Here is a 24,342-nt window from a genome sequence, read left to right on the forward strand (position 1 = left end):
AATTAATCTTTTCTCTCCGTGCCCTTTGTTGCCACCTAGTTAATTGCTTGTTGTTCAAAGTTTTGTTGTGTTTAAGTCTTTGTAGTCGTCGTTTTTATTCATTGAAAGCAATAAAAATGGAACCAGGAAGCAGAGCATATGTTTGCTTTTTTAAAACTTAAAAAAGGAATTCTCCCACGTATAACTGCATAAGGGAAACCGAGCTCAAGGTGGCAGTGTCTAGTGACAGTGGACAGAGGTGAGAAGTGGAGGAGCAGGCCCCCTTTGCTGTTCTCACTGCTCACTTGTCAAGGGGAAGGCATCGGGCACATGTCCACCGGATTGTGAACTCACTTTCTGAGTAAGAGCTGCCACTCCATGGGAGCCTCTAGGGCTGGACGTCCACGCGAGGCCTCGGACGGACCTGCCCACGGTGGCCACCCTACCCTCCGTGCGGAGGAGGAGGGAGCTGTGAGGGCCGTGGTAGTTGCGCCTGCGTTGTGGAGCTGCAGGCTAAGGACAGGGATGGGGCCCGGGGTGCTGACTGAGATGCTCTCCTCTCCCTTAACTTACCTGGGGGCAGCTTCTCTTGAGCAACAACCTGCACCCCTCCAACCTCACCCCCTCCCCTACAGGAGGCAGGCAGGAGAGTCAGAGAGTGTCACAAATGGGAGAGCCCATAGGGGCCCACCAGTGCCCAGCCGCAGGAGATGCCCAGGACAAGTGCACCTGCTCAGTGCAGCCCTGCCTGCAAGAGTGTGCCCAGTCCTCAAGGTGGCAGCCTGCGAGTTGGGCCATTATCCCCGCCTCCTTGGTAGAGGATGCACAAGGATGCCACCCATGTGCGTGGCCAGTGCTGGGCCAGCTTTTTGACCCGGGACAGACTGTCTGCCTGGAACAGAATCTGAGCCCAAACAGGCTCTACACACCTTACCACTTGGTGTCCATTCCGTGGAACCTCCAGGACCTTCTCGGCCAGTCTCCCCATTCCTAGCTCCCACCCCCCACTGCTGGGAACTTCCCAGCACTGCCAGGCCATGTCCAGGGACAGGGCCCCAGCATGTATGGCAGCCCTGTGGATCTTCAGAAGGTCTCACCTGGGGCCTGGTCAGTTCTACCAGCTGCCCCTAGCTGGGCCCGCTGGGCTCTCTGAGGTGTTGAGCCAGAGCTGCAGGGGCACCTGATGCTTTCTGTCCCCAGGTGATGCTCAAACCACAGGACCCAGTCCCTGCTCAAGGGGGCTGTGGCCAGGCCAACAGCAGTGCCGAGGGGGAGTTGAAAGGAGAGGGCTTCTCTCCTTGTTCTATAGCAGGTGTCTCCCCATATCTTGTGCCCCCGACCTGCTACCTGGGGGGAGGGGCTCCCTGAGACCCCTCCCTGAGTGAGGAGGTGGCTGCTTCTTGCCACATACCTGGTCCTCTACTACCAAGTGATAGCGGTGGGGCTCTGGGGGTGTGGCGGAGCTATGGCCAGGGTATGAGCCTCCCGTGACGGGATTTCACAGAGGATGTGGGTCAAGGAGGTCCCTTTGTGGTCCCCAGCAAGGGCTGGTGGGAGGGATGGAGCAGCTGCCCGGGGCCGTCTTCCCTGCACGTGCTCTCTCAGCTCACCTCACTGGACTGTCCCGACAGCCTCACAAGGGATTATTCCTTCTACCTTCCCAGTAAAGGAAGCAGACTCAAGAAATCAGACGTCTTCTTCAAAGTCACTCAGTGTCTTTGTCCTTTGGCCAGTATAACAGAAATTCCATGGACTGAGTGGCTTATAAGCAACAGGAATTTATCTCTTATGGTCTGGGGGCTGGGAAGTCCAAGACCAAGGCACCTGCAGATTCCGTGTCTGGTGAGGGCCTGCTTTCTGGTTTGTTGATGTCCTTCTTCTTACTGTCTTCAGATGGCGGAAGGGCAAGGGAGGTCTTGGGGTCTCTTTTATAAGAGCAGTGATACCATCCATAAGGGCCCTACCCTCATGACCTAAATGGGACTTGACCTGTAAGTATTTGGCCTTCTAGGTCCTGGGTGCTCTCTCTTTTACACAGTCTTTCTAGGGTAAAAGGCATGCACCAGCCTGAAGTTGGCTGGAAGAATAGTTGCATGAGTTTGTGCAATGGGCCGGGCCTGGTTCTGCGGATGGGATGGGGTGGCGTGCTCAGCTCCCTGAGCATGTCAGCCAAGGGACGTGGCCTTGCTCAGCCTGTGCCCTGCTCAGGCCTGCTGACCCCTCCATGGCCCATACAACATGGTTGATGTCGGGGGGGATGTGGAGCGCCCGCCCCTTGGAGGAAACCCCCATCTCTGGAGGGGCTGGATCATTCACCCTAGGGCACTTGAGGAAGCTTGAAGGTGTACGTTTTTCACCCATGAGGAAGATTTGGGTTCATGTTTTCTATCTTAAGGACTAAACGTCATTTAATATTATATCATGAATTTCATTAATTAGCCAGGGTGTGAAATGCTTTTAAAATGACATAATGGCAACTCTTAGTCATTTTCCAGAATGGAATGAGCGAAGCATGGTGAGGGGCTGGAAACTCCAAAAAGTCACTCAGAGCTCCAGCCTGGCAGAGCCTCACTGTGCATGCAACCCTCCTGGACCGTGGCAGGCTCTGCTCTGGGCCGAGCACAGCCTCTGTTTGCATGTAGTCCCAGGCCTGCTTTGTTGTGCCTCACTGCCTGCAATTGCCCCTTATCTTCCTGCTGTGTGTTTGCTTATTTCTGGTCCCCCACGAGGGCACCAGTTCCCCAGAACCGGGATTTCGTCTCTCCTCCTGCTTGAAGTGCTGTGCTCACACATGCTTGGCTCGGAGCAGGCTCTCAAAAACATGCATCAAATGAATAAAGGGCATCTGTGGGCAAAACTTAGTGGTAGAAGAGGCTGTAATCATTATAATGGGAAAATAATCAATATGAAAACTATTCAGTGGGTTTCTGTATGTTACATGCTATATGAAGAGCTTTGTATCCTATCATTCAAGGTTTACCACAATCCTACGAGGTATATACTGAAACAACCCCCTTTTTACAGATGAAGAGACTGGCGCTCAGAGATGTTAGGCCACCTGCGTAAGGTCAAACTGCAAAGACCTTGTGGTCAGGAGCACAGCCTAGGCCCGTCCATTCTCCCACTCAAACCCTCAGTCAGTGCTAAACCTTTTCTGTCCCTGCTATTTCTTACATGGGGCTTGGAGTAGCAGAGAGACTCTCTAGAATGTGTTGAATGAATAAATGACCTTTTAAAGCAAAGTTTAGTGGGATGTCTTCATCATCATAATGTGAGCCCTGCCAGCTCAACTCTTCCCTGCATGACAGTGCCTTAGAAAGTTAGAGATCCCAAGAATCTTCCCAAAGTCTCATGGGTGAGGCGTCGCCAGGGCCAAGAGTCGTGTGAGCCCTGGGGATGCAGAAACGAGTGAGCCCCCATGCGTGCCCTCTGGTGGTTTCCCTCAAACCTGCCTGAGCTTTCTCATCGCCTGGGGGACACAGTTTGGGCCAGTACATCACACTTGTCAGCCTCGGGTTGAGCGCCGTGCTTGGGTTCCCCTGAGAACTGGGTGTCCCGGCCTGTGGGACTCAAGTCCCGGCCGTTTTGTAGGGATGTGGATTGGGATGCGCTGGTGGGCGTGGTAGAGCAGGAGTGACAACCAACCGGCCAGATCACCGCCCTCCCCTTACGATCAAATGGTCAGTGCCGAGGATCCCACAGGTTACGTAGCTGGCCCAGCGTCTCACGTGCATGTGCCTGAGCTGATCACCCCCTCGCCCCACCAGCACCCCGAGTGCAAAGGTCATGACTTTCCCATCACAGACTTTGCCAGTGCACATGAGGTCCTCCTTTAGAGCCAAAACAAACCAGAACCAAGGACCTGCCAATGAATGCAATATCATTCAGGCTTTTTCTCTCTGACCTTTCACTCTTTAAAAGCATGAAACTTAAAAGCTGCCAACCTATAATCCAAGCAAAATTCACGTGAATTTCAGGACTGTGGCCACAGGAGGGCAAGCCCTCAATGGCCGCTCTGCCTGCAGAGCAAGCCAAGTGTTCCCGTGGGGGTTTCTGGAACACCGGGGCAGCTCCCGACACTCACCCCAGCTCTTCTCTCTGACAGGTTTCGACCTGATGGATCTGTTCAGCGTGAAGGAGATCCTGGGGAGGAGAGAGAACGGGGTGCAGAGCTCCTATGTCCGGATGGGATCCTTCCCTGTGGTGCAGAGGACGGAGTGAGTCTTCCCTTCTCTTCCCAGACCTGCCCTGGACGCCTGGCAGAGGGCTGGAGGGAGGCCGGGCAGAGACCCGTGGAGAGCACGGTCAGCTACGGAGGCTGCTCTGCGCAGGGGTTCTGTAGTAGAGGATCTGGGCTCGGGGTACACCGAGTCCTTCTGAGAAGGGATTTCTATACGGTTCCAACTTGGTTTTGATGGCAAAACACTGGGAACAAAATCAATCCCAACAGAGCTCTGACATTTCAAGGAAGAATAGTATCCTTGTAGTTTTTCATGCTTTCATATGTATGCACGAATACACAGACAGGTGTAATTTTAATGTATAGGTTAATTTTGTTCAGAATGGGAAGGGATGTCACTTTCAATATTAACTTTTTTTCTCATATGTGTAATGTCTAACGGGCATTTTACACGCCTGGTCTAATGTATTTCTCACTACAGTAAAGTGAGGTGAACGTGGTACTCGTCTCATCATTTACCCAGTGTGACATTTGAGACTCGGAACGGGACAATAATGCGTCCACCATCTCGCACGCAGTCTGTAGGAGGCAGAGGTTGGCCCCAAACTCAGGTCTTCCAGCCCCACACCCTTGGTGTTTCCCACTGTGATCTTGTTATCTGTGTGGAGAGCCTGGTGCGGGGTGGGGGGGGGGCGTCTCCGTCCAGTGGGGGCAGTGACCGAGGGCGTCCCTCAGTCTTGTGAGGGCCCAGCACCGAGGGATGGACGCTGCTCCTAGTGCCTGCAGGTGAGCTGGGTGATAGGTCAGTTCGGAGAATGACTTTGAACAACAGGGCCCACACCCAGCTTGGATTTGGAGCCGAGAATCACAAAATGAGGGCCAGTCTTAGCTCACAGGTTCTACAGCCAAACCAAGGGTCCCAGAGGGTGTGCGAGTCGGGAACCAGGAACCCAGACGCCTCCTCACTTCCCTTCCCAGCTTTCTGGCCAGACTGGCTTCCACCCCCTCCCAGGGAGAGATCAGTGCTGTACATTCCTCAGGCAGGTCCCTGCCCCCAGAGCAGGACGTGGCCCCACCGTGGCCAGGTGCCTCGGGGTGAGGGTGTCGATGGTTAAGAGGAGAGCTCTGGAGACGGGGCCCCCTCTCTGTGCGGGTCTCTGTCCAGACACTTAGCAGCCAGATTGTGTCATGTTAACCCTCAGACCCTGGCTGCCCTTGGCTACCCTGTGAGGATGCCAATACCTTCTTTGTGACTCCTGGGAGGAACAGCTTTCATTCTGAGTGTGCAGGGGAAAGGCAGGTACAGAACAATCTGGGCAGGGGGCCACACTGGGCAGGGTTGCAGGGCTCTGCTCTGTGAAGATGGGAGGACGTCCTGGGGCGCAGGGCAGGGGACCAAGCAGGATGAGACAGAGAGGCTGGGCCCAGCTGAGAAGGAGCCAGTGGGGAGAGGTAAAGACAGGTACCCTCAGCAGCACTTGACCCGGAAAGGGAGGGGGGATGGGTGGCAACTTAGCATCTGCCATCGATTTTTGTCAGTGGGGGATGGTGGAGACACAGAAGCGTACACACTCTGTGGGGGTGGACTTGAAGCCCAAGGCAGGGGGGCACGGAAGGGGCCACAGCACGGGGCTGCGGTGGATCATACTGAGACCCCAGCCAAAGGAGAGGGCAGTAAAGGCAGGAGAGAAGGTGGATTTGAGAGACGCCTGGGAAGTAAAATTGGCAGGACTTAGTGACCCACGGGGCGCCTAGGCTTCCCTTGCAGCCCCTGCTCTTCTTGCTAAGCCCACTGTCTTCCATCTCCGTCCCCCTCCAGGGATGTGTTCCCGGAAGGTTTGCCTGATGAGTACGCTTTCGTCACCACCTTCCGCTTCCGGAAGACGTCTCGGAAAGAAGACTGGTATATCTGGCAGGTCATCGACCAGTATGGGATCCCACAGGTAAGAGTAGAGCACTATGTCTCAGGGGCCAGAAGCTTTCTGTGTCCTCGTGGGGCCGGCGGCACCTGCCGTGTTTTCTCCATGGCCCTCCGTCCCGGGCCCAGGAGATCAAGAGTCTGGTGTGTGAAGCCCCAGGGATGCTGCCGGTCCTGTGAGAGATGCAGCTTCTTCCCCCGAGGGTAGTCCAGTGCCTGGCGCTCTGGCGAGCCGGAGACCAACTTCCTTCCTGCCCCAGGGATGCTTGGCCTACCCAGGAGGTGGCGGCCAGCTCTGTCGTCCGGCAGCCTGTGCTCTGTTTGCGGTGTGACTGGCACAGCTTGGTGATGTAGCAGAAGAGACTTGCTCAGGGTCAGCAGACCTGGGTTCCCATCGTGTGCCTACTCCTTTCTTGGTGCAGCCCTGAGACATGTGAGGTTAGCGTTCTGTGAGTCTTGACGTTCCTAGCTGTTGCATGGAAACAGCAGAGCTGCTGTGAACGGTTGGGGACGGTGGGGTGAACCGTGTCTCCAAAGCATCTGGAAAGTGCCTCACACGTGATATGGTCTTGTTACACCTGACGTCCTTTGTTCTTACCCTGAGGGAAGCTCTGAGGCCCTGTCTGTGGCCCCTCGGGTGTGTTTTGGCTTTGTGTCCCTGCAAGGGTAGAGCGGTCCCTCAGCGGCACGCAGCCCAGTGAGGAAAGAGGGTCTCAGATCAGAGTCATCAGCCCCACACGTTGGTTGGAGTTGCAAGCAGCACTGCGTTTGTGCCCTGCCAGGTCCCCGTCCCGGGTTCTCAGGGTTGAGGGGGTCTTCCTGTCTTTGTCATTATCCCGCTCTCCTCTGGAAGACATGACTCACCTTGGGCTGAGGGATCCAGACTCTGTTTTCACTGGAGCCGAAATGAAAATGTGCTCAAGCAATTGGGCCGCGGGGACCACACGCGTAGGCTGCAGCCGGGGAATGGCACCCTCCACGCAGCGAGCCGTACGCCCTGGTGAGAGCTGGACTCAGACGCCGCACGGGCTCATCCACACGGCCCCACTCTCCGTAGGGGCGAGGGATGGGCACCTCTCACATCAGAGCGCATCCTGTCCGCTTCCCAGCCTGTTGCCATCTTGCAGGGGGCGGGGGGTGAGTGCAGGAGGTGAGGCCTCTGCCTGCACTGTCACGAGTGAGAGAAAGGAAAAGAGGGATTTGAACACGGGGCGTCGGGCTCCGAGTCTGTCTGTTACCCACCATGCTCAGCTGGCTCCTGTCTCCCGCCGTTAGTCCTGTTGAATGATTTTTCCATAGCACCCCTGGTCTGACTGAGATGCAGTCTGACTGCTGAGTGCCCTGATTTCCTGAGTGTGGGAGGCTGGATGGGACAGACAAGGTTCTTCTCCAAAGGTCGTTTTCCTGGGGGGCATGCAAGCTATCCACCTCCATCCACAGGCACGCGGGTCTTGCTTCTCCAGTTTCCCAGGGGCTGGTGCAGTGGGACTGGGCGCCAGCCATGCATTCTTGCGGGCGAGCCCCCACCCCCTCGTCTGGGTTCTCTCCCCTCATGGCATTTGCAGAGCTGTGTGGGCTAGCCGTCTGCCATGTCTGTGCCCTTCCCTCCTCCTGCCGGAACAAGCCGTGGGCTGGGACACGACAGAGCCAGGCAGAGACAACCCGCCTAGGGGGATGTGAGGCTCCTTTTCAGAGGCACCTGGCAGTTCGATTTCATTGAGCAAAGGCCTTGGTGGAGTGCTCTTCCCTGGCCCTCTGATGGTGGCCACTTCCATGCCCCGGGGAAAGTACTGGCTAGACGTAGGGAAAATGGAGAAAGGCCTGCCGGAAGTGATGTGTGTTCACAGCCTCCCCACGCATTCTGTCAGACCTACCGACCTAGATCTTCATATTCATCACCACATTGAGTATTTACAACCACACTCGAAAGTTGGCCTTCTCCCCATTTGTCATTCACTCATTCCAGATACCATGAAGGGACAAGAAGGAGGCAGGTTCGGCTGGAGCAGAGCGTGGGGGCTGCTTATCAGAGATGAGGCTCGAGAGGTGGTGGTTGGGGGGGGGGGGTTGGTGTAGGGCCTTCTGCTGGAGACCAGGCTCTGGGAGGCAGGCTGGTCCAGAAACAAGAGGACTAATTCAGACACTATTGTAGTAATAGAAGCAAGAGATGATACTGACCCAGACTGGCAATAATAGTTAAACTGGGTAGAAATGATCAGATTCTGGATGTCTTTTGAAACTAGAACCAACAGGATTTGCTGATGGATCTGAGCCATGAGGCGCCTTCCTGAGGTCCCCAGCCAGCACCAGTAGACAAAGGACTCAGGCCTGCCGGGCGCTGTCCCTCGCTCTGTGTCCTGCTAGAAAAATGTGCATCTGAAGGGAAAGCTACATGTGCTCATGAAGCTCCCTCAGTGGTTTGGGGACACCGGGCTCAAACGGGAAACAGAAGACCATGTTTAATAATAGAAGTATTTGGGTGTGTGTATTAGAAGTGTACGAGGTTATTGGCCAGGGGCTCATAGTTTTCTCTGTTTACCCACACCACAGCCTATCAGCAGGCAGTACAAGTAAAATCAGATCCTAGCCCCACCCCTCTTGTACTGAGGTCACGGGGACCCAGAAAGAGAAATCAGAACGCCTGGGTTGTGTTACTAACACTGTGGCTGATTCCCAGCAGTGCATGGGTGCCTTCCTTGAACTGAGGGCTCTCATTCATTCACTCATTCATTCATTCAGTGCCTTTCTGGGGTTGGCACCATGTGCTGGGTGTGGTCCTCACCCTGGAAGAGAGGAACTAGGGAGATGAAGTGCCCACTTGCAGGGACGGGGCAGGGCAGGCAAGAAATGGGTGAAGAAAAGAAATGAACTCTGACCAGGCACATGAGAAAAAGTAAATGAAATGAGCCTGGGGATGTGAGAGCAAGTGAGTGGGCTAGGGTGCAGTCATATGTGCATGCCAGAGAAGACTTGCCCTGTGGGGATGCTTTTGGATTTATTTCCTTATTTTGTTATAGCTAATACTTGGAACAGCACCCAGCATCTAATAAATACTGTGTCAGTGTTTTATATATATGCTAATTCATTTAATCCTCATAATGACTCTGTGATGTAGGTGCTGTCATTGGTGCCCTTTTATAAATAGGGAAATAGTACAGAGAGGTTAAATGACACACAGCTCAAAAGAGACTTGCCAGTTTGAGTGTAGACAGACAGTAGACAGCCTCAGTTTTTTTTTTTATTATGTTATGTTAATCACAATACATTACATCATTAGTTTTTGATGTAGTGTTCCATGATTCATTGCATGTAACACCCAGTGCTCCACGCAGAACGTGCCCTCCTTAATACCCATCACCAGGCTAACCCATCCCCCACCCCCCTCCCCTCCTGAACTCTCAGTTTGTTTCTCAGAGTCCATCATCTCTCATGGTTCGTCTCCCCCTCCGATTTCCCCCCTTCATTCTTCCCGTCCTGCTATCTTCTTCTTTTTTTTTTCTGAGACAGCCACAGTTTTGAAGAGTGTTTTAAGAAAGTGGCCAGAGTTAAGGTTGCTGATAAGGTTAAGCGTCAGGGTTAAGGAACCCAGCAAAGGATATTGAGGTATCTTGGGATAAGCGACAACAAGAAGCTACTGACGCCTGAGGCCTGGGTGGCTGGGACAGGAGGTGGTTGGTGGCTACTGGAGACCATGAGTTCTGGATCCACGAAGGACAGAGAGTCCCCAAAGGGCCAGAGTGTGTGGGGGGACACAGCCACCAGAACCGCAGAGAAGCAGGGAGGGGCAGGGTGAATCAGCCCTAGGACCCTGTTCTCCTGCCTACGGTCTCCATTCCGTGGGCTTCCCATGGGCCATGCTGATGAGATGCCAAAGGACACAGGAGCCCAGGCAGAGCCTTTAAAGGTCAGACTCGAGGCAGGGAGCTGGGCAGGGAATAGAAGGTGTTTAGTGCGTACCGTGTAAGGGAGGTAGAAATGAGCACCTGGATGAGAAAGTGTCCAATCATTCTTTTTTTTTTTTTTTTGATTTATTTATTTATTTGACAGAGAGAGACACAGCGAGAAAGGGAACACAAGCAGGGGGAGTGGGAGAGGGAGAAGCAGGCTTCCCGCCAAGTAGAGAGCCTGATGTGGGGCTCGATCCCAGGACCCTGGAACCATGACCCGAGCCAAAGGCAGACGCCTAACGACTGAGCCACCCAGGCGCCCCCAATCATTCTTTCATTCCAAGAAAAGCAAAAGTAAAACTTTCTTCCAGGGTTGTGCAGGCATTTTGCAAAGGGCAGGGGGTCCTCCTGTGAACAAGACCCGTTAGTCCTTGCCGCCAAGGAGCTTTATCCTACTGGAGCTTCAGGGTCATCCTCACAGTTGGAGACAGCGTGGGCTGTGATGGGGTCTCAGCCTGGTCCCTGGCATCTGGTCAGATGTGGCCTGTTTTGCCAGGCCAGGATTTTCAATGACATGGAGACCAGTTGGGGTTTCTCGCTGGGCTTGAGACTCAAGCCCTTCTGCACCATTTGTCTTGCAGAGTCACAAAAGTGCCCCTACTGCATAGTCCCCCAAGCATGGGGTTGTGTGTGGCCCCCGGATTAGTGTCTGAGCCCAATGAATCCATCTAGTGTAGGTGCTCAGAACAGCCTGCAGGGTAGTATTGTTAGCACCAAGGCTGAGGAGGGAACCGAGGCTTTATCCAAGGTTGACCAGCAGTGAGGGTCACGGCCAGGATGTGACTCCTGATTCCGCAACCCTCTCCCCTCTTGCACTCTCCCGACTTGGTCCCACGCAGCTCAGGGAGCCTGTGGTCCTTTGCTCTCCAGGTCTCCATCCGGCTGGACGGCGAGAACAAGGCAGTCGAGTATGATGCCGTGGGTGCCGTGAAGGATGCTGTCAGGGTGATCTTCCGAGGCCCCCGTGTCAGTGATCTCTTTGACCGGGACTGGCACAAGATCGCCCTGAGCATCCAGGCCCAGAACGTTTCCTTGTACGCCGACTGTGCGCTGGTACAGACGCTGCCCATTGAGGAGAGGGAGAACATCGACATCCAGGGGAAGACGGTGATCGGCAAGCGCCTGTATGACAGCGTGCCCATCGATGTGAGTACCCGGGGGGCCCTCTGCAGCCAAGGTCCTGGGGTCACTGGGGGCAGCCTCGGGAGTCAGGTATCCCCAAGTCCCCCTCACGGGTCTGGACCATTTATCAAGACATCGCCTTGAACTGCCTTAGGAGGGAGGACCCTGACTCAAAAACCGTACTGGAAGCCGGAGTCACCATCCCTCGTCCATGCAACTGGTCATTTATCACATATGTTGAGCACCTGCTGTGTGCCAGGCACTGTGCTCAGCAGTGGGGACGTAGATCTCCATACGTATTTGTAGGTAGAGAGGTAGAATTATAAAGTTTTCTGTACATTTAAATAGAGGCTTTTTTTCCCCCCTTCTCTGATTGTAGAAAGTTTGGCAAATATAGAAAGTATATGCAAAATAAAATAAAGTCTGCTTGTAAGGTCTACATTTACCGTGCATCTGGAACCCTAGGTTTGTGTCCTGCCTGACTCTGAAATTTGATGGTCACATTGGGCCCTTAATTGGGTTCTTTTAACCCATTGCATGGAGTCTGGGGGCTTGGGTGGGTCCCTTTCTCTCCTCTTTTAGCCCACGGCTATAGCTGAGTGTCCACTTTGTACCCAATACTGGGAATCCCAGAACCTCTGATGTTTGTCAACAGAATACTGCTCCCACTTCCTGTTTCCTGCTGGGTTTCTAGAATTAAAAAAAAAAAAAAATCCTAGTGAAGTATGTGGCAGGAGAACCAGTGAATTCCTCAGCCTGTCATAAATCTTGCAAAAGCGTGGGATGGGGTACTTTTAACCACATGGTCCGGGGCCTTGGACATGGTGCAAGCACCGCAGCTCACCTGTAATCCTCCCTGGGACCCATAGATAGCTCTCTGCCTCACCTGGTCCTCACCTGGTCCTCACCAGGTCCTCACCCAGCTCTACGGGGGCTCAGCACCACCCCCACCTTACAGCATAGGAAAGCAAGGCTCAGGATCGGGGTCCCTTGACCAGCTGTCATGAGAGAGGAGCAGGGCCAGGACCTAAACCAGATTCTAAGCTCCCTGTACCCCCTAGCTGGCTACCCTGCTGTCACCAGGGAAGGGTCACCGAGCTGCAGATGGTAGACCCTGGAGGGAAGCCAGGCCAGGAAGACCACCCAGGTTTACAGGGGGCGTAGGCCTGAGCAGAGGTCTCTAGGTGGAGTGGGAGCCAGAGGAATGTCAGCAAGTGGACTCCCTGGTCGGTGGAGGGAGGAGGGGGAGAGGCGGGAGCCGGGTGGCAGGGAAAGGGGCCCCTTTGGCTCCCAGACCCTCTCACCCTCTCATCCTCTCACCCCACCTGGGAGCACCTCTGCCCGGCCTGGGCCATCTGTGCTCTGTCCCTGACCCTGCTCCTCTGCCTCATTCTTCCCCATCCCTGTCCCTGCAGCCTTGCCAAGCGGTCCAGCTGCTGAGTGTGTGCGCTCACTAATGCAGAACGCAGGACCCTGTCTTTAGAATGGGCCTTGTTCAAAAGCACGATTGTGCATTTTGTCATTTTCTCCTCTGTCTGTGGGCTAGTGTCTTACAGGAAATAGAACAGACAGATGAATGGAACAGTTAAGTGTTTGTAGCGAGCCAAGTCAGTGAGGCAGGGAGTCATACCCCTGGGGCACATCATACAGCCAGGAGGATGAGGCCAAGCAGCCGACCACCCGCCCGGCCAGCTCTCTGGGCCACTCCAAGTGCAACACAGGTCAGCCCGAGAAGGGTAGAGGGAGGTACAAGGCCATGGGCACTTAGCATCAGTGTTTAGTAAAATAAGCATCCCTCCTTCCGCTGGTGCAGCTCGAGTTCCCTTCAAAAAATGTGCGTGCACGTGTGCATCCATCCAACCATTAATTCTGTGCTCGGGGCCTTCGCCATGCACCACTAATGGTCCTGGTGTTGGGGCTCCCGTGGGAGACAAGAGGAAAGAGAGTCCTGCCTGCAGAGTTCATGTGCTAGTAGGGAAGCAGATTTTAAAAGTAAACTAGGAAACAAGGGTGTTCGTGGTCCGCGTGCTGCAGACGTGCAGGATCGCGTGCAGAGTGACCAGCGATGGGGCCGGCACTCACGTGGTGGTTATGGAGCCGGGACATGAGAGCAGCAAGTACAGTTTTGGGGGGTGACTAAGAGCTTGCTGGTTTTTCCGGGACTTTCCTAGAAGAGGAACCTTGCATGGAGAGGCATGGCTGTGGGACTCTGTGAGGTCAGAGGCCGTAGAATAGAAGTGAAGAGAAACACACCTGGAAAGGCAGCAGAGCCAGGTCCTGGAGGGCTCGACTGTCCTAGAGGAGGCCCGGGCTTTATCTGCAGACTGTGCGTGTGTGTGCGCATGTGTGTACTGCATGGGCATTGTGTATGCAGATGTGTGTACATGCATGTGTATATTGTGTGGGCCCGTGTGCACAGATGTGTATACATGTGCATATATGTGAGTGTGTATATTGTGTGGGCGTGTGTGTGTAGACTGCATACAAGTGCATATGCATGTGCGTATTGTGAGGGTGTGTGCACAGGTGTGTGTGTACATGCATGTGTGTATCGTGTGTGTCTGTGTGTGCAGGTGTGTGTACGTGTGCATGTGTATATTGTGCGGGCGTGTGGTAGATGCGTATGCGTACATAATGCGTATGCGCACATGCATATGTGCATGTACAGGTGTGTACATGCATATATGTGTGTATTGTATGGGTGTGTGCTCAGATGTGTGTGTGTGCACATGTGCATGGATGTACATGTGTATATTGTGTGGGCATGTGTGCAGGTGTGTGTATGTGTGCATATGCGTGAGTGTGTGTGTTGGACACCAAAGCCCTTGTAAGTTACACTAAGGGACTGTGGTATTCAAGGCGGTGATAAAGGCACATTTTTACTTTACAAAGTTGATGTAAGCAACCATGTGGAGATGTCTGGAGGGTTGGAAGTGGGGTACTTTCTGAAGACTTTTGGGGCCTGTCGTGAGAGCATCCAGGAGGGGGCTCTAAGTAAGCACAGTGACAGTGCCTGGGGGCAGAGGTGTCCGGGGGAGGATTCGGAGGAGACTCAAGAGCCAGCTCCATCCGTGCCGGCTAGCCGGTAGCCTCCAGCCTCCTCACTCTTGGGTTGTCCCTTCTAGAAGGGGGTGTGTAAGCAGGAGATGTGGAGGCTCCCCTGAAGCTCAGCCCAGGGAGGGACCCCGAGGAGAAAGCGGGGCCCAACCCCTGCACAGGCCTACTGGAGGCGTGGAGGCTTCGGGCTGCCGAGTCCTCCAGACTTACTCTGACCTCATGTCCCTTCCAGTTCGACCTGCAGCGGATTGTGATTTATTGTGACTCCAGACACGCAGAATTGGAGACTTGCTGTGATATCCCCTTGGGCCCGGTGAGCAAACTCCTGCCTGCAGAGGTGGGGAGGAAAGGGGTCCTTGGCGTCCAGAGGGACGGGGATGTCCAGGTCCTAGGGCACTCAGGGGTCAGAGGGTGCCCACCCTCAGAATGTGGTCTGAGAGGAGTCCAGTGACCATCTGGGGCTAGGGCTCTGTTCCCTGGGCCCCCAGGATGTGGGTTGGGGGCCAGGCAGGTCTCCCTGGGGGGCTGCCATGGTCCTGGTCTTAATTGACACCACCAGTCGCAGGCTGAGCGGTGCCCAGCTCTGGGGAGGAGAGGCCAAGGCTGGCAGCATGGCCCTTGGAGGGACGGACCATGCTCAGTGGATGGAGGCCTGGCACACTGGGTTGGTTGGCAGAGGGGAGGAGGCGGCTTGCAGGCAGGACTGGAAAGAGCGAGAAAACCCAGAGTTTTTCCCCTGATCCTGGACCTCTCTGCATCTGCCCCCTTTCAAGGCTCTCCCTCCCCAACTTCTTTAACAAACCCCAGTCCCGGGGCTGCTTGGAAGGTGGCCTTAGTGACAGAGCCCGATTCCCGGGGCAGAGGGGTGATGTCCACACATGGTGCTCAGTGGCCCTGTGCCCAAGACATGGTGGTGGAAACCCCCAACGCTGGGGGTTTGGAGTCAGATGGGCCTGACTGTGGACTGAGCAAAAGAGAGAAGGTCAGATGAGGGCCTGGACAACAGAGGGGAGGGAGGCGGGGAAGTGGTGATGGTAGGGAAACACATCGTTTCCAAGCACCTGTGGGTGTGAGACAGTGAGCTGTCCCATCTAATCCTCCTCACTGCATCACAATGGACCCACACTTGTCCCCATTCTGCAGAGGGTAACACTGAGGCTCAGAGGGGTTCGTGGTTCCTGCAGCCGCTGAGAAGCGAGCGACGTGGCTGAGAGCTGGTTGGCCCAGGCCCTTCTGACTCCAAGGCCTCAGGAGCCCAGGACCTGCCGCTGGGCATGACCCGACCTCCCCTCCACTCAAGCTCAGGCTTCTTGGGTTCCTGGTCCCCTTGCCTGCTGGGGAGCTGTGCTGGGTGAAAAGCCAGGTTCTGACCTTCTGACTCACTGGGATTTCCTTCCAGTGCCAGGTGACCGTGCTGACGGAGCCTTCACCCCTGCCCCAGCAGCCTCCCACTTCCGGCAGTGAACAAATCGGGTTTTTGAAGACTGTCAACTGCTCCTGCCCGGCTGGAGAAAAGGTACCCCCAGCAGTCGACCCTCAGTCCCCAGACCAGAGCCCCCGAGCTGAGCAGAGGAAGTGGGGATTTCTCATCATGCACCAGGGTGGCCAGGGCAGGATGGCCCTGGGCTCTGGGGGACTTGCTGGACGGAGAGTCCTTCTTGTTCCTTGGCCTTCTTGTTTCTTGATGTTCCAGCTCTGAGGAGGGGAGCCCCCAGACCTGTTAATGTTTTCCTGGAGTTAACGTATCCCCGAGGTTTCCCTGACCCCTGCTGTTATCTCTCCACTCATCAAAACAGACCTGGTTTGCGAATAAGACTCCGAGGAGGTGACATACCAGTAGAGTTGTGCGTACCTAGTTTCTAATGTACAAACTAGTGTTTCTGCGAACACCACCAGCACCATCCACTAGCCTAGATTTAATGTCTCATTGAGTGCCCGAGGCCTTCATCTGTTCTGTTTTCCTATAGACCAGTGGCCTTTTTGATAAGTAAGAAGAAAGAAGTCTTCTACTGTTAGCAGAGCAAGTTAACCAAGCACACAAGGATGATAAAAAGCAGAGCTGTGCTGGGGAAGGTCTTGGGGGTTTCTGCCAGAGCCCACAGCCCGGGGCCTTGCCCTGAAGCCTGCAGTCATATCCCCTGCTGTACCTGCCCTCCTGGCTCGGGGCCAGCATGCAGGAGGTGTTCAGTGACTCTGCAGGGGGCTGGGCAGACAGGAAGGAATGTGAAATCACAGTGGAGTTCACTGGAATGGACACGCTTCCAATGCACATGTCCTGGCTGGCAGGCTCCCTCCTCCCCCACTCCCTCCTTGCTCTCCTTCCCCTTCCCTCCTTCCTTTCTACCCAGAGAGTCAGACCTGGGAGACAGGGAGCCCCCAGGAACTCTCAGTCAGGTGAGGCTGCCAAATGCTGGCCCAACTTGCTGAAAGGAGCCAGCTCAGCCTGGCTGTGAGCTGAGGCTCTTTCTGGGCAGGGGTGAAGGGGCGGTACCTTGGCCCAGTGCCCGCTGGGTTAGAATGAGACACGTCAGGCAGGGAGCCAGGGTGAGCACGCAGGGCTGGACCTCTGCCCCCCCGCCCCGTCCCTGGGTTTTGAATAAGAACCCCAAAGGAGAAGGCTAACTTGTTGTGAGGTTTGGGGTACTAGCCGCTTCATGGACAGACTGCTGGGGCAGTGGCCAAAGCCAGTTCTGCCCTGGCCAGAGTTTTCCCTGAGCCAGGCTGTGCCCTGGGTGTGTCCCGCCGAGGCTCCTGTGGCCCCTGGCATGGGGGAAGGACCCCTGGGAAGGAAGTCTGGACTCAGGAGGTCTTTGCCTCCTGTTCCCATGCATCTTCCCACTCAAAGACCCCCAGGCCCTCCCCGCCCACGCCCACCCCCACCACACCACCCTGTGTGGTCACAGAGGGTCCCCAGTTGTCTCTGTAGCACCATCTCTCTCCGTGTTGCCCCCCCAATTTCCAGGACACCTAGAAGTGCTGGTTTCTTGGAGGGGTCACGACCGTTCTTGTCTTTGGGTATTTGCATATACAGCATCTGCCTGGACCCCCTCCTTTATCTGGCTCATGCCTGCTCTTCTCTTAAGAGGTCCCCAAGGAATGTTTTCCTGAGCACCTTGTGGTCTATGTGATTTCCCTCCTCCCTCCCTCCAGCCCTCCCTCCCTCATTCCCCATGTAGCCATACACCTGCTATTTCCAAGACCCCATGACCCATTCCTCTCCCTGGGCTGCCATCTGCCATAACAAGGATCACATTGGACTAAAAAATGTCTACCTGTTTCTACTTCCATAAGGTAAGTTCCAGATGCAGAGATTGGATCTTGACACGTCTGTATTTTCAGCCACTGATCGTGTGTAGCCCAACGTCATTGAATAGTGGTTGAACTGATGGATACGTGGATCAGGGTGTGAAGGATGATGGGCGGATGGTGGCAGGACAGCTGGGAGGGAGGGATAAAGGAACACACCCTCTCTTGCCGGCGGGACAAGGGCTCGCTCTTCAAGATGATCAACCACCTTACAGATTCTCAGCCTCAAACTCTGGGTGGCATCACCCAGTAACCCATTCCTTTATTCCTCAACCACCCCTTCTATCTGACAGTAAACAGTAAGCACCCAGTGTGTGCTGAGCACTGAGGTTTTAAGACACATAGCACATGATCTTCAGAAATGCTTCAGTGTGCGGTCTGGCTACCGCGCCCAGGAGAGCCGAGGGGAGCTCGCACAGGTGGGTGGGAAGGGGGCCTCTTCTGCCTCCCACACGAAAGAGCTTCAACAAGCACCTCATTAAATAGGGCTGGCCTCTGTCTCACCATCTTCAATTCCATAGATGATGTGATGCACGGGGGCCCAGGAGATCTGAGTGTTCTCTCCTGGGAGGAGGCCACAGGCAGACTTGGCTTCCAGTGGTTTAAATCTTGGATTCAGTTTACAGAAAACTTCCATTATTCTCTTAGGTCAATGAGCCTCTTGGGACCATGTTTCCATCTCTAGACCCAAACATGGTTCGTGTGAACTGTGTACCAGACATTCTGATGGGCACTATGTGGGGTCAAATACACAAAACATCATTTACCTCCATTTGCGTGTGCAAATGACATCGATGAATGCATTAAAAAAAAAAAGCTTGTTCCCGAACTAGCTAAGTACACAACCGCACTGGAGTGTTTTTAGCAATGGGTGGTACGCACACACAAATGGATATGGTGTCGCTTCCTTTTCTCTAATGTGAGATTTACACGCGTACGAGTGTATGAACTGTGTTACGTTGGTTTTTAGTGTGGCAGTGTTTACACGCACCCACAACTTAGCAGATCAGAATTTTTAATCTGGTAATTGGATCTTTCACACAAACAGCATGTATGTTAGAAGGTGAACGATGGTTAGAGATAGGTTACAGACATGCGTGGCTTTGGTGTTTAGTGACTAATAACTATGGGAACCATTAATGGGGCCATGTGATAGTTTGACCTCCAGGGGAAGCATTGTCAGGGAAAAAGTAGTCCGTGGGGTACCATCTTGTTTGTCCCCATCTTTATTCCACTGACAGCCACGTAGAGGTGACACCAAAGTGTCCCATGCAGTTGGAGTTCAAGAAGAGTGGTTCTTGGCTCCAGGAAACCTTGTCCCGCTTGCTGGCCATAGGTGACTCATTCAGAGACTGGCTTAGGAGCCTGTGGAGGGATAACCGACTGCTGAAGGCAGAGGGGGTGGGGGAATTAACTAGAGTCTCACTTCTTGTTTCTTTTGTCCTTCTTCCTTTAGGGTGAAAAGGGCTCTGATGGCCCCGTGGGACTCCCCGGCCCAAAGGTCAGTGCAGGCATGGCTCAGGGGCGCTTTGGGGCCCAGGTGAGCCTTTGCTGTGCTCTCCACGTGGAGGCGAAGCGTCGTGCTAGGTGACTAGTCTGTGGTGTTTGTTTCTGAGCCAGTGGTGTGAAGCCCGGAACCTCTGTTTCTGAAAACCTGAGCTAGAAGGGGTTGGGTGAGAAAGTCCTGCCTCCCATCCCATTTGCTCCAATGGGCTTTCCTCTCCGTGGTTAGCTAATTCTGTGCCAATCCTTTTAGGCCTCTATATTTCAGAAACTTTGGGGCTTGGGATTGTAAGAGTCTGTCTGTTTAGACTGCAGGTAAGGTTTCTTTAAGTTGCATGAGATTCTTTTGGCACAAATTTCCGAACTCACTTGTTGCTCAAAGCCAGGTGCCTCTTTGAGGGGCCCCGCTCCTCAGTCATACAGCCACCTCTCTGTCTCCATCCCTTCTCAGGTTATTAGCATTTACAGAGCTGGACAGAGCTGTCTTCTCACATCCTTACTTTGGTCTCAGAAAGCTGAGACCCAGAGAGATGAGAATTGCCTGTGGTCACACGGGCGGGTGGAAGAAGTCAGCATGATCCAGAGGCCATTACCTGGTCTGGTGTTTGAAAGGGGGGCTGAGTGTGGTGGTAGAAACACCCTGAGGTGATACCTTTCCCTTCTCTCTCTCTCTCCCTCTCCCCCTTCTCCCCCTTCTCTCTGCCCCCACTCTGCTGGGCTGGGGAGCCTGGACACACACACACACATACCCCCGATGGGCTCCCCTCCCCTGGTGCCAAAGGAGAGCAGCTCGGGGTGGTCCAGAGTGCCAGGTGGTCCTTTCGAGAAGGAGCACGGGGGTTTCTGCCTCACTGAGCCCCCCTGGGCAGTAACCTCAGCTTCTCGGCTGTCAGAGGAAAGAAGAGAGCAGAGGTGTCCGGGGGTTTGTGGAAGTGTAAGTGGAGAACATTTGTCTGAGGCAGTAGTTGGTTACTGGTTGACCGCGTCGTGCTGTGGTTGGACAGATCCAGGGTTGAGCCGTGACCTTCACAGGGGGACAAGGCAGAGGGAGGCAATGCTAGGGAGGGACTCGGACTCAGCCGCCCGGACACCAGCCTGGCTCCCTCGGAGACGATTTGCAGTCCTTGCCCTTTGGCCGCACAGGTCAGATTGTCCCAGTCCGAAATGAAGACCCCAGGGAAACAGCTGTGGCTCCCAGTGGCCCCATTTACCCAGATACAGCTCAGGTCTGGTCAACAGTCGTGGTCTGGTGACTCCAGGTGCCAGGGCCCGTTCTGGTGCAGGGATGTTACAGTGAATGGAGAGCCCTGTCCCCAGTGCTCACAGGCTGGTAGCAAGAGAAGAGTGACAGAAAAGAGTCGGATCCCCTGCGGGGAGAGCCAGGGTGGAGGGGCCCCGGGGTCTAGCAGGATGCATCGGAGCTTCTTGGGATGAAGAAGGCAGAGGAAGGGCATGACAGACCAAGGGGGGCAGCAAAAGCCAACTAGCTGTTTGTCCTGAGAGTGTACAAGGTGGGAGTAGACCCAGATGAAATTGTATACCAAGAGAAGAGAAAAACAGACAAAACTGAGGGCTCCCGTGTTGGGCACCCAAGCCTGTTTTGGATTGGCTCATGGCATGGTAGGAGACTGCTCCAGTCCCGCACTCGACACTTGGTGAATTTTCTTCCCTTGCAAACACTGTTTTCTCCTCTGCCTGCCCTCCCTGTCTTCATGGACAGTTGGGAGGGCCCAGGGCATACAAATGGCATAATCAGGGGACCCTGGTTGAACTCTGGCAGCCTTCAAAGCACCTTCATGCTTTCAGTCTTATGTGCGCTCAGGACAGCATGCCCATTTCACAGAGGAAAAGCCCAAGGCCCAAAGAGTAATGATGCTCTCACAGTAAGCAGCAGAGCGGGGGTTTGAACCCTGGGGCTTCTCACACCCTTTCTGGGGCTGGACCATTCCCAGGCACAAACACATGATGCGTTCTCCCACTCACTTACTTAGGATGTCCTTAGTTGTGGAATTAAGAGGTTGGGGAAATTATTTAGATGCTTCCTCCTTCTCCGGGGGTGGGAAGCACGGCCTCATTGCAAAGTTGGCAGGGACAAAATCAACCGCTGCCGGAGCATCGAGGGCCAAGTGGGCAGTGGGCCGTCTGAGTGGGGGAGCCCCATTGGGGGACCTGACCCAGTGCTCCTCTCTGGTTTGCATCCTGCAGGGAGACATGGGAGCCACTGGGCTGGCTGGAGCTCCTGGACCCAAGGGAGAAAAAGGTGACATGGTGAGTATAGGGCCGGCGTGGGAGACCCCGGGCTTCCCCCAGGCGTGCACGTCAGCTAGAATGCACCAAACACCTAGTGGGAGCCAGACACTGAGCCTCACGCTGTCCTTGGAATGGAGCCCAAGCTCCTCCCTTGGGCACAGGAGGCCTGCCAGACGTGGCCCCTGCTGCCACTCTAGCCCTGTCCTGTACCACCCCTGCTCCTACCCCTGGATTCTGGGTGCCCCGATTGGCAGCTCGGCGTCTCCACACTGGCCACTTCTCACTGGCCGCTGCACATGCTCTTTCCTCCACCAGGAAGAATTATACTGTCTTTCCATGCCTTATTTCCCCCTTCCCTCCCCTTTTTGGCTGGCTCCTATCTGCCCAGATTCAGACTGAACTGTGTGTGGTTCTCCAGGATATCCCTGTGACCCCCAGGAAAAGCAGCAGGGAGTGGGTTCTCCCGTGATGGGGCACAGGGATTGGAGAAGCAAACACAACCTGCAAAGTAGCTGTCACAGTGACAGTGAAAGGACAAAGCGATATCATTCTTAAAGGAGGAAAGGCAGATATTATGATAGCATGTCAGCAAATACAGAATATCAGTAAAGAGATAGAAGTTTCTAAAAAAAAAAGACCCCAATGGAAATTTTAGAGCTTAAAATTATAACTGAAAGGAAAATGGGAATCAGTGGAGAGGCTCAATGGTAGGTAGGAACCAGCCGCCTGAAAGAAAGAGCCAGCATTCCAGCCACCAGATCAATAGTGATTCTGTAATCTGAAAACTAGAGACAAAGAGTAAGGCCGGAAAATGAACTGAGCGTCGGAGAGTTAGCAGAATGCACCAGAATGCACCTAATGGGGCTGCCGGGAGGAGAGAGGAAAGGAGCAGAAAGTGTATTCAAAGAAATAATGGTGAAAACAAAAATCCCAAATTTGGTGAAAAGCAGTAATCTACACATTCAGGAAGCTCAGTGAACTCTAATCAAGATTACACAAAGAGAGCCATTCTCAGAAAGATTGTATCCCCAACGCCAGAAGACAAAGAAACTTTTGAAAGCAGCAAGAGAGAAAAAGGAGTCAGCGTGGACCAAGAAAGGCCAGTAAGATCCTTCACTGACTGACTGTCGGGGGTGATGGAGACCTGAGTATATAGCAGGATGACAAGCTCAGAGGCATCATCGTGATAGTGTGCAATCGGGCGTGTAACATGCAGGTGTGGGAATGGCCCAAGATTGGGGGAAGAGGGACTGGAACCAGGTAAGGAGGGGTGTGTCTATAAATCTCACTGGAAGAAGTATAAATTGGAAGTAGGTCATGAGAAGCTGAGTTGTGGATGGGAAACCCAAGAGCGACCTCTACCGAAATAGTTCACAAATATACAGTAGAAGTGCCATAAAGAGATTAAAACATAGCACTAGAAAATACTTAATGCAAAAACAAACAAACAAACAAAAGCCGTAAAGGGGAATAAAGGAGCAACAAGACAGGAGGCAGAGATGAAAATTTAGATGGCATACATGAAACCAACTATATCAGTAATCATGCTGTATTTTCAGGCTGGACATAAAAACAAGACCCAACTCAATCCTGTCTTCAGGAGACATACTTTGGATTCAAAGATGCAAATAGGTTGAAAGTAAAAGGATGAGAAATAGATATTCTGAAAATAGAAAACCGAAAAATTGGGATTGACTGTGCCAGTATCAGAAAAAATAGACTCTAAAACCCGACGTTAGCGGAAATGAAGAGGGGTGTCTTAGAATGATCAAAGTGTCAGTCTTTCAGAAATCAAGAACAGTTATAAACATCTGTGCACCTCACAAGAGTCCAAAATACGTGAAGCAAAAAGTGACAGAATTGAAGAGAGAAATAAGTAAGGCAGTGATGATGGTTAGAGACCCTAGTGCCTTACTAGTGATGGATAGAGTAGCCAGGAAGGTGGAGAAGCTGGGACTCTCAGACATCGCTGGTACAGAATGGTGCTACTGCTTTGGAGAAGAGTCTGTCTATCCTTAAAAGGCTAAACAGAATTACCGTGTGACTCAGCAATCCTCTTCTTAGATACATATCCAAAATAAATGAAGACATATGCTCATACAAAACCTGTAGGGAAATGTTCAGAGCAGCATTATTCATAATAACCAAAAAGTGGAAACAACCTGAGTGCTCATCACGTGGTGAATGGATAAATGGGATGTGTGTTACATTCATGCAGTGGCATGTGGTTCTGCGGTAGGATGGAATATTGATACATGTCCAGCATGGATGAACCTTGAAAACACCTTGCTGAGAAATCTCTGGGTGCAAAGCCAGCAGTAAGAGCCCACATATCGTATGATTCTGTGTGTATGAAATGTCTAGAGGAGGCAGATCTACAGAGACAAAATAGATTAGTGTTTGCCTAGGGCAGAAGGTGGGGGGCATGGGGTGTGACCACTAACAGGTGCAGAGTTCTTGCTCAGCTGCTGAAAACATCCTGAAGTTGATTATGGTGGTCGCTGCACAACTCTGTAAATATACTAAAAACTGTTACATTGAATATTTTAGGTGAATGATACAGTAGGTGGATGATATCTTAGTAAAGCTCACAAGCAGAAAGATACAAGTGTAGTAATATTGAATTGTTGGAAAAATTAAATGGGGTACTACCCACGAGAATGAACGCTCAACAACTAAGGGTTATCATCTCGTTTTGGAAGCTCGTTCGCAGAGCTGATGAGAAAGCTTCCGACCTTTGCAGACCCCAGGGCGCTGCTATCACATGTGACGTCATGCATGGAGATGTTCTGTCGTAAACCTGTGCCTCCTCCTTTCCTTTTCTAGGGCAGAGGGCCTTTTGTCCAAGGAGAGAAGGGTGAAAAGGTAAGCATTTCCCTTTTATCACTCCTCCGGGGGCTGGGTAGCTGGCCAGGGAGCAGGGTGGGGGCGGGGTGCTGCCTGGAAGCATCTGGGTGAAGAGAAGAGGTCTCCTGGGCAGAGCAAAGAGCCTCAGTGCAGGTGCTCCCCTGACTTGGGCAGTTGAAGCGGGTGCAGTGGGCAGCGCTGCCCGGCAGGGATGAGCATGAGCGAGCACAACA

The 24,342-nt window shown here is 53.5% G+C and overlaps 1 protein-coding gene across 2 annotated transcripts in view; it reads left to right on the top strand.

Annotated features, from left to right (window-relative positions):
- Positions 1 to 24,342, top strand: part of COL22A1 (collagen type XXII alpha 1 chain) — a 225,653-nt gene that overhangs the window by 32,702 nt on the left and 168,609 nt on the right. Inside the window, exons 4-13 of one of the 2 annotated variants that reach the window (XM_088023088.1) lie at positions 4,085 to 4,196; positions 5,979 to 6,102; positions 10,895 to 11,170; positions 11,526 to 11,546; positions 12,086 to 12,118; positions 14,436 to 14,516; positions 15,603 to 15,719; positions 18,966 to 19,010; positions 21,218 to 21,280; positions 24,089 to 24,127. In XM_088023088.1, coding sequence (XP_087879214.1) covers positions 21,224 to 21,280; positions 24,089 to 24,127 — 96 coding nt within the window. In that variant the 5' untranslated portion in view covers positions 4,085 to 4,196; positions 5,979 to 6,102; positions 10,895 to 11,170; ... (4 more) ...; positions 18,966 to 19,010; positions 21,218 to 21,223. The remainder of the gene's footprint in view (positions 1 to 4,084; positions 4,197 to 5,978; positions 6,103 to 10,894; positions 11,171 to 11,525; positions 11,547 to 12,085; positions 12,119 to 14,435; positions 14,517 to 15,602; positions 15,720 to 18,965; positions 19,011 to 21,217; positions 21,281 to 24,088; positions 24,128 to 24,342) is intronic. The other variant, XM_088023089.1, reaches the window with a different exon arrangement.

The sequence above is a fragment of the Eumetopias jubatus genome, unplaced genomic scaffold, assembly GCF_037043125.1.
Source record: "Eumetopias jubatus isolate StellerSeaLion01/CBP00866 unplaced genomic scaffold, mEumJub1_p1.0 scaffold_4, whole genome shotgun sequence".
NCBI lineage: Eukaryota > Metazoa > Chordata > Mammalia > Carnivora > Otariidae > Eumetopias > Eumetopias jubatus.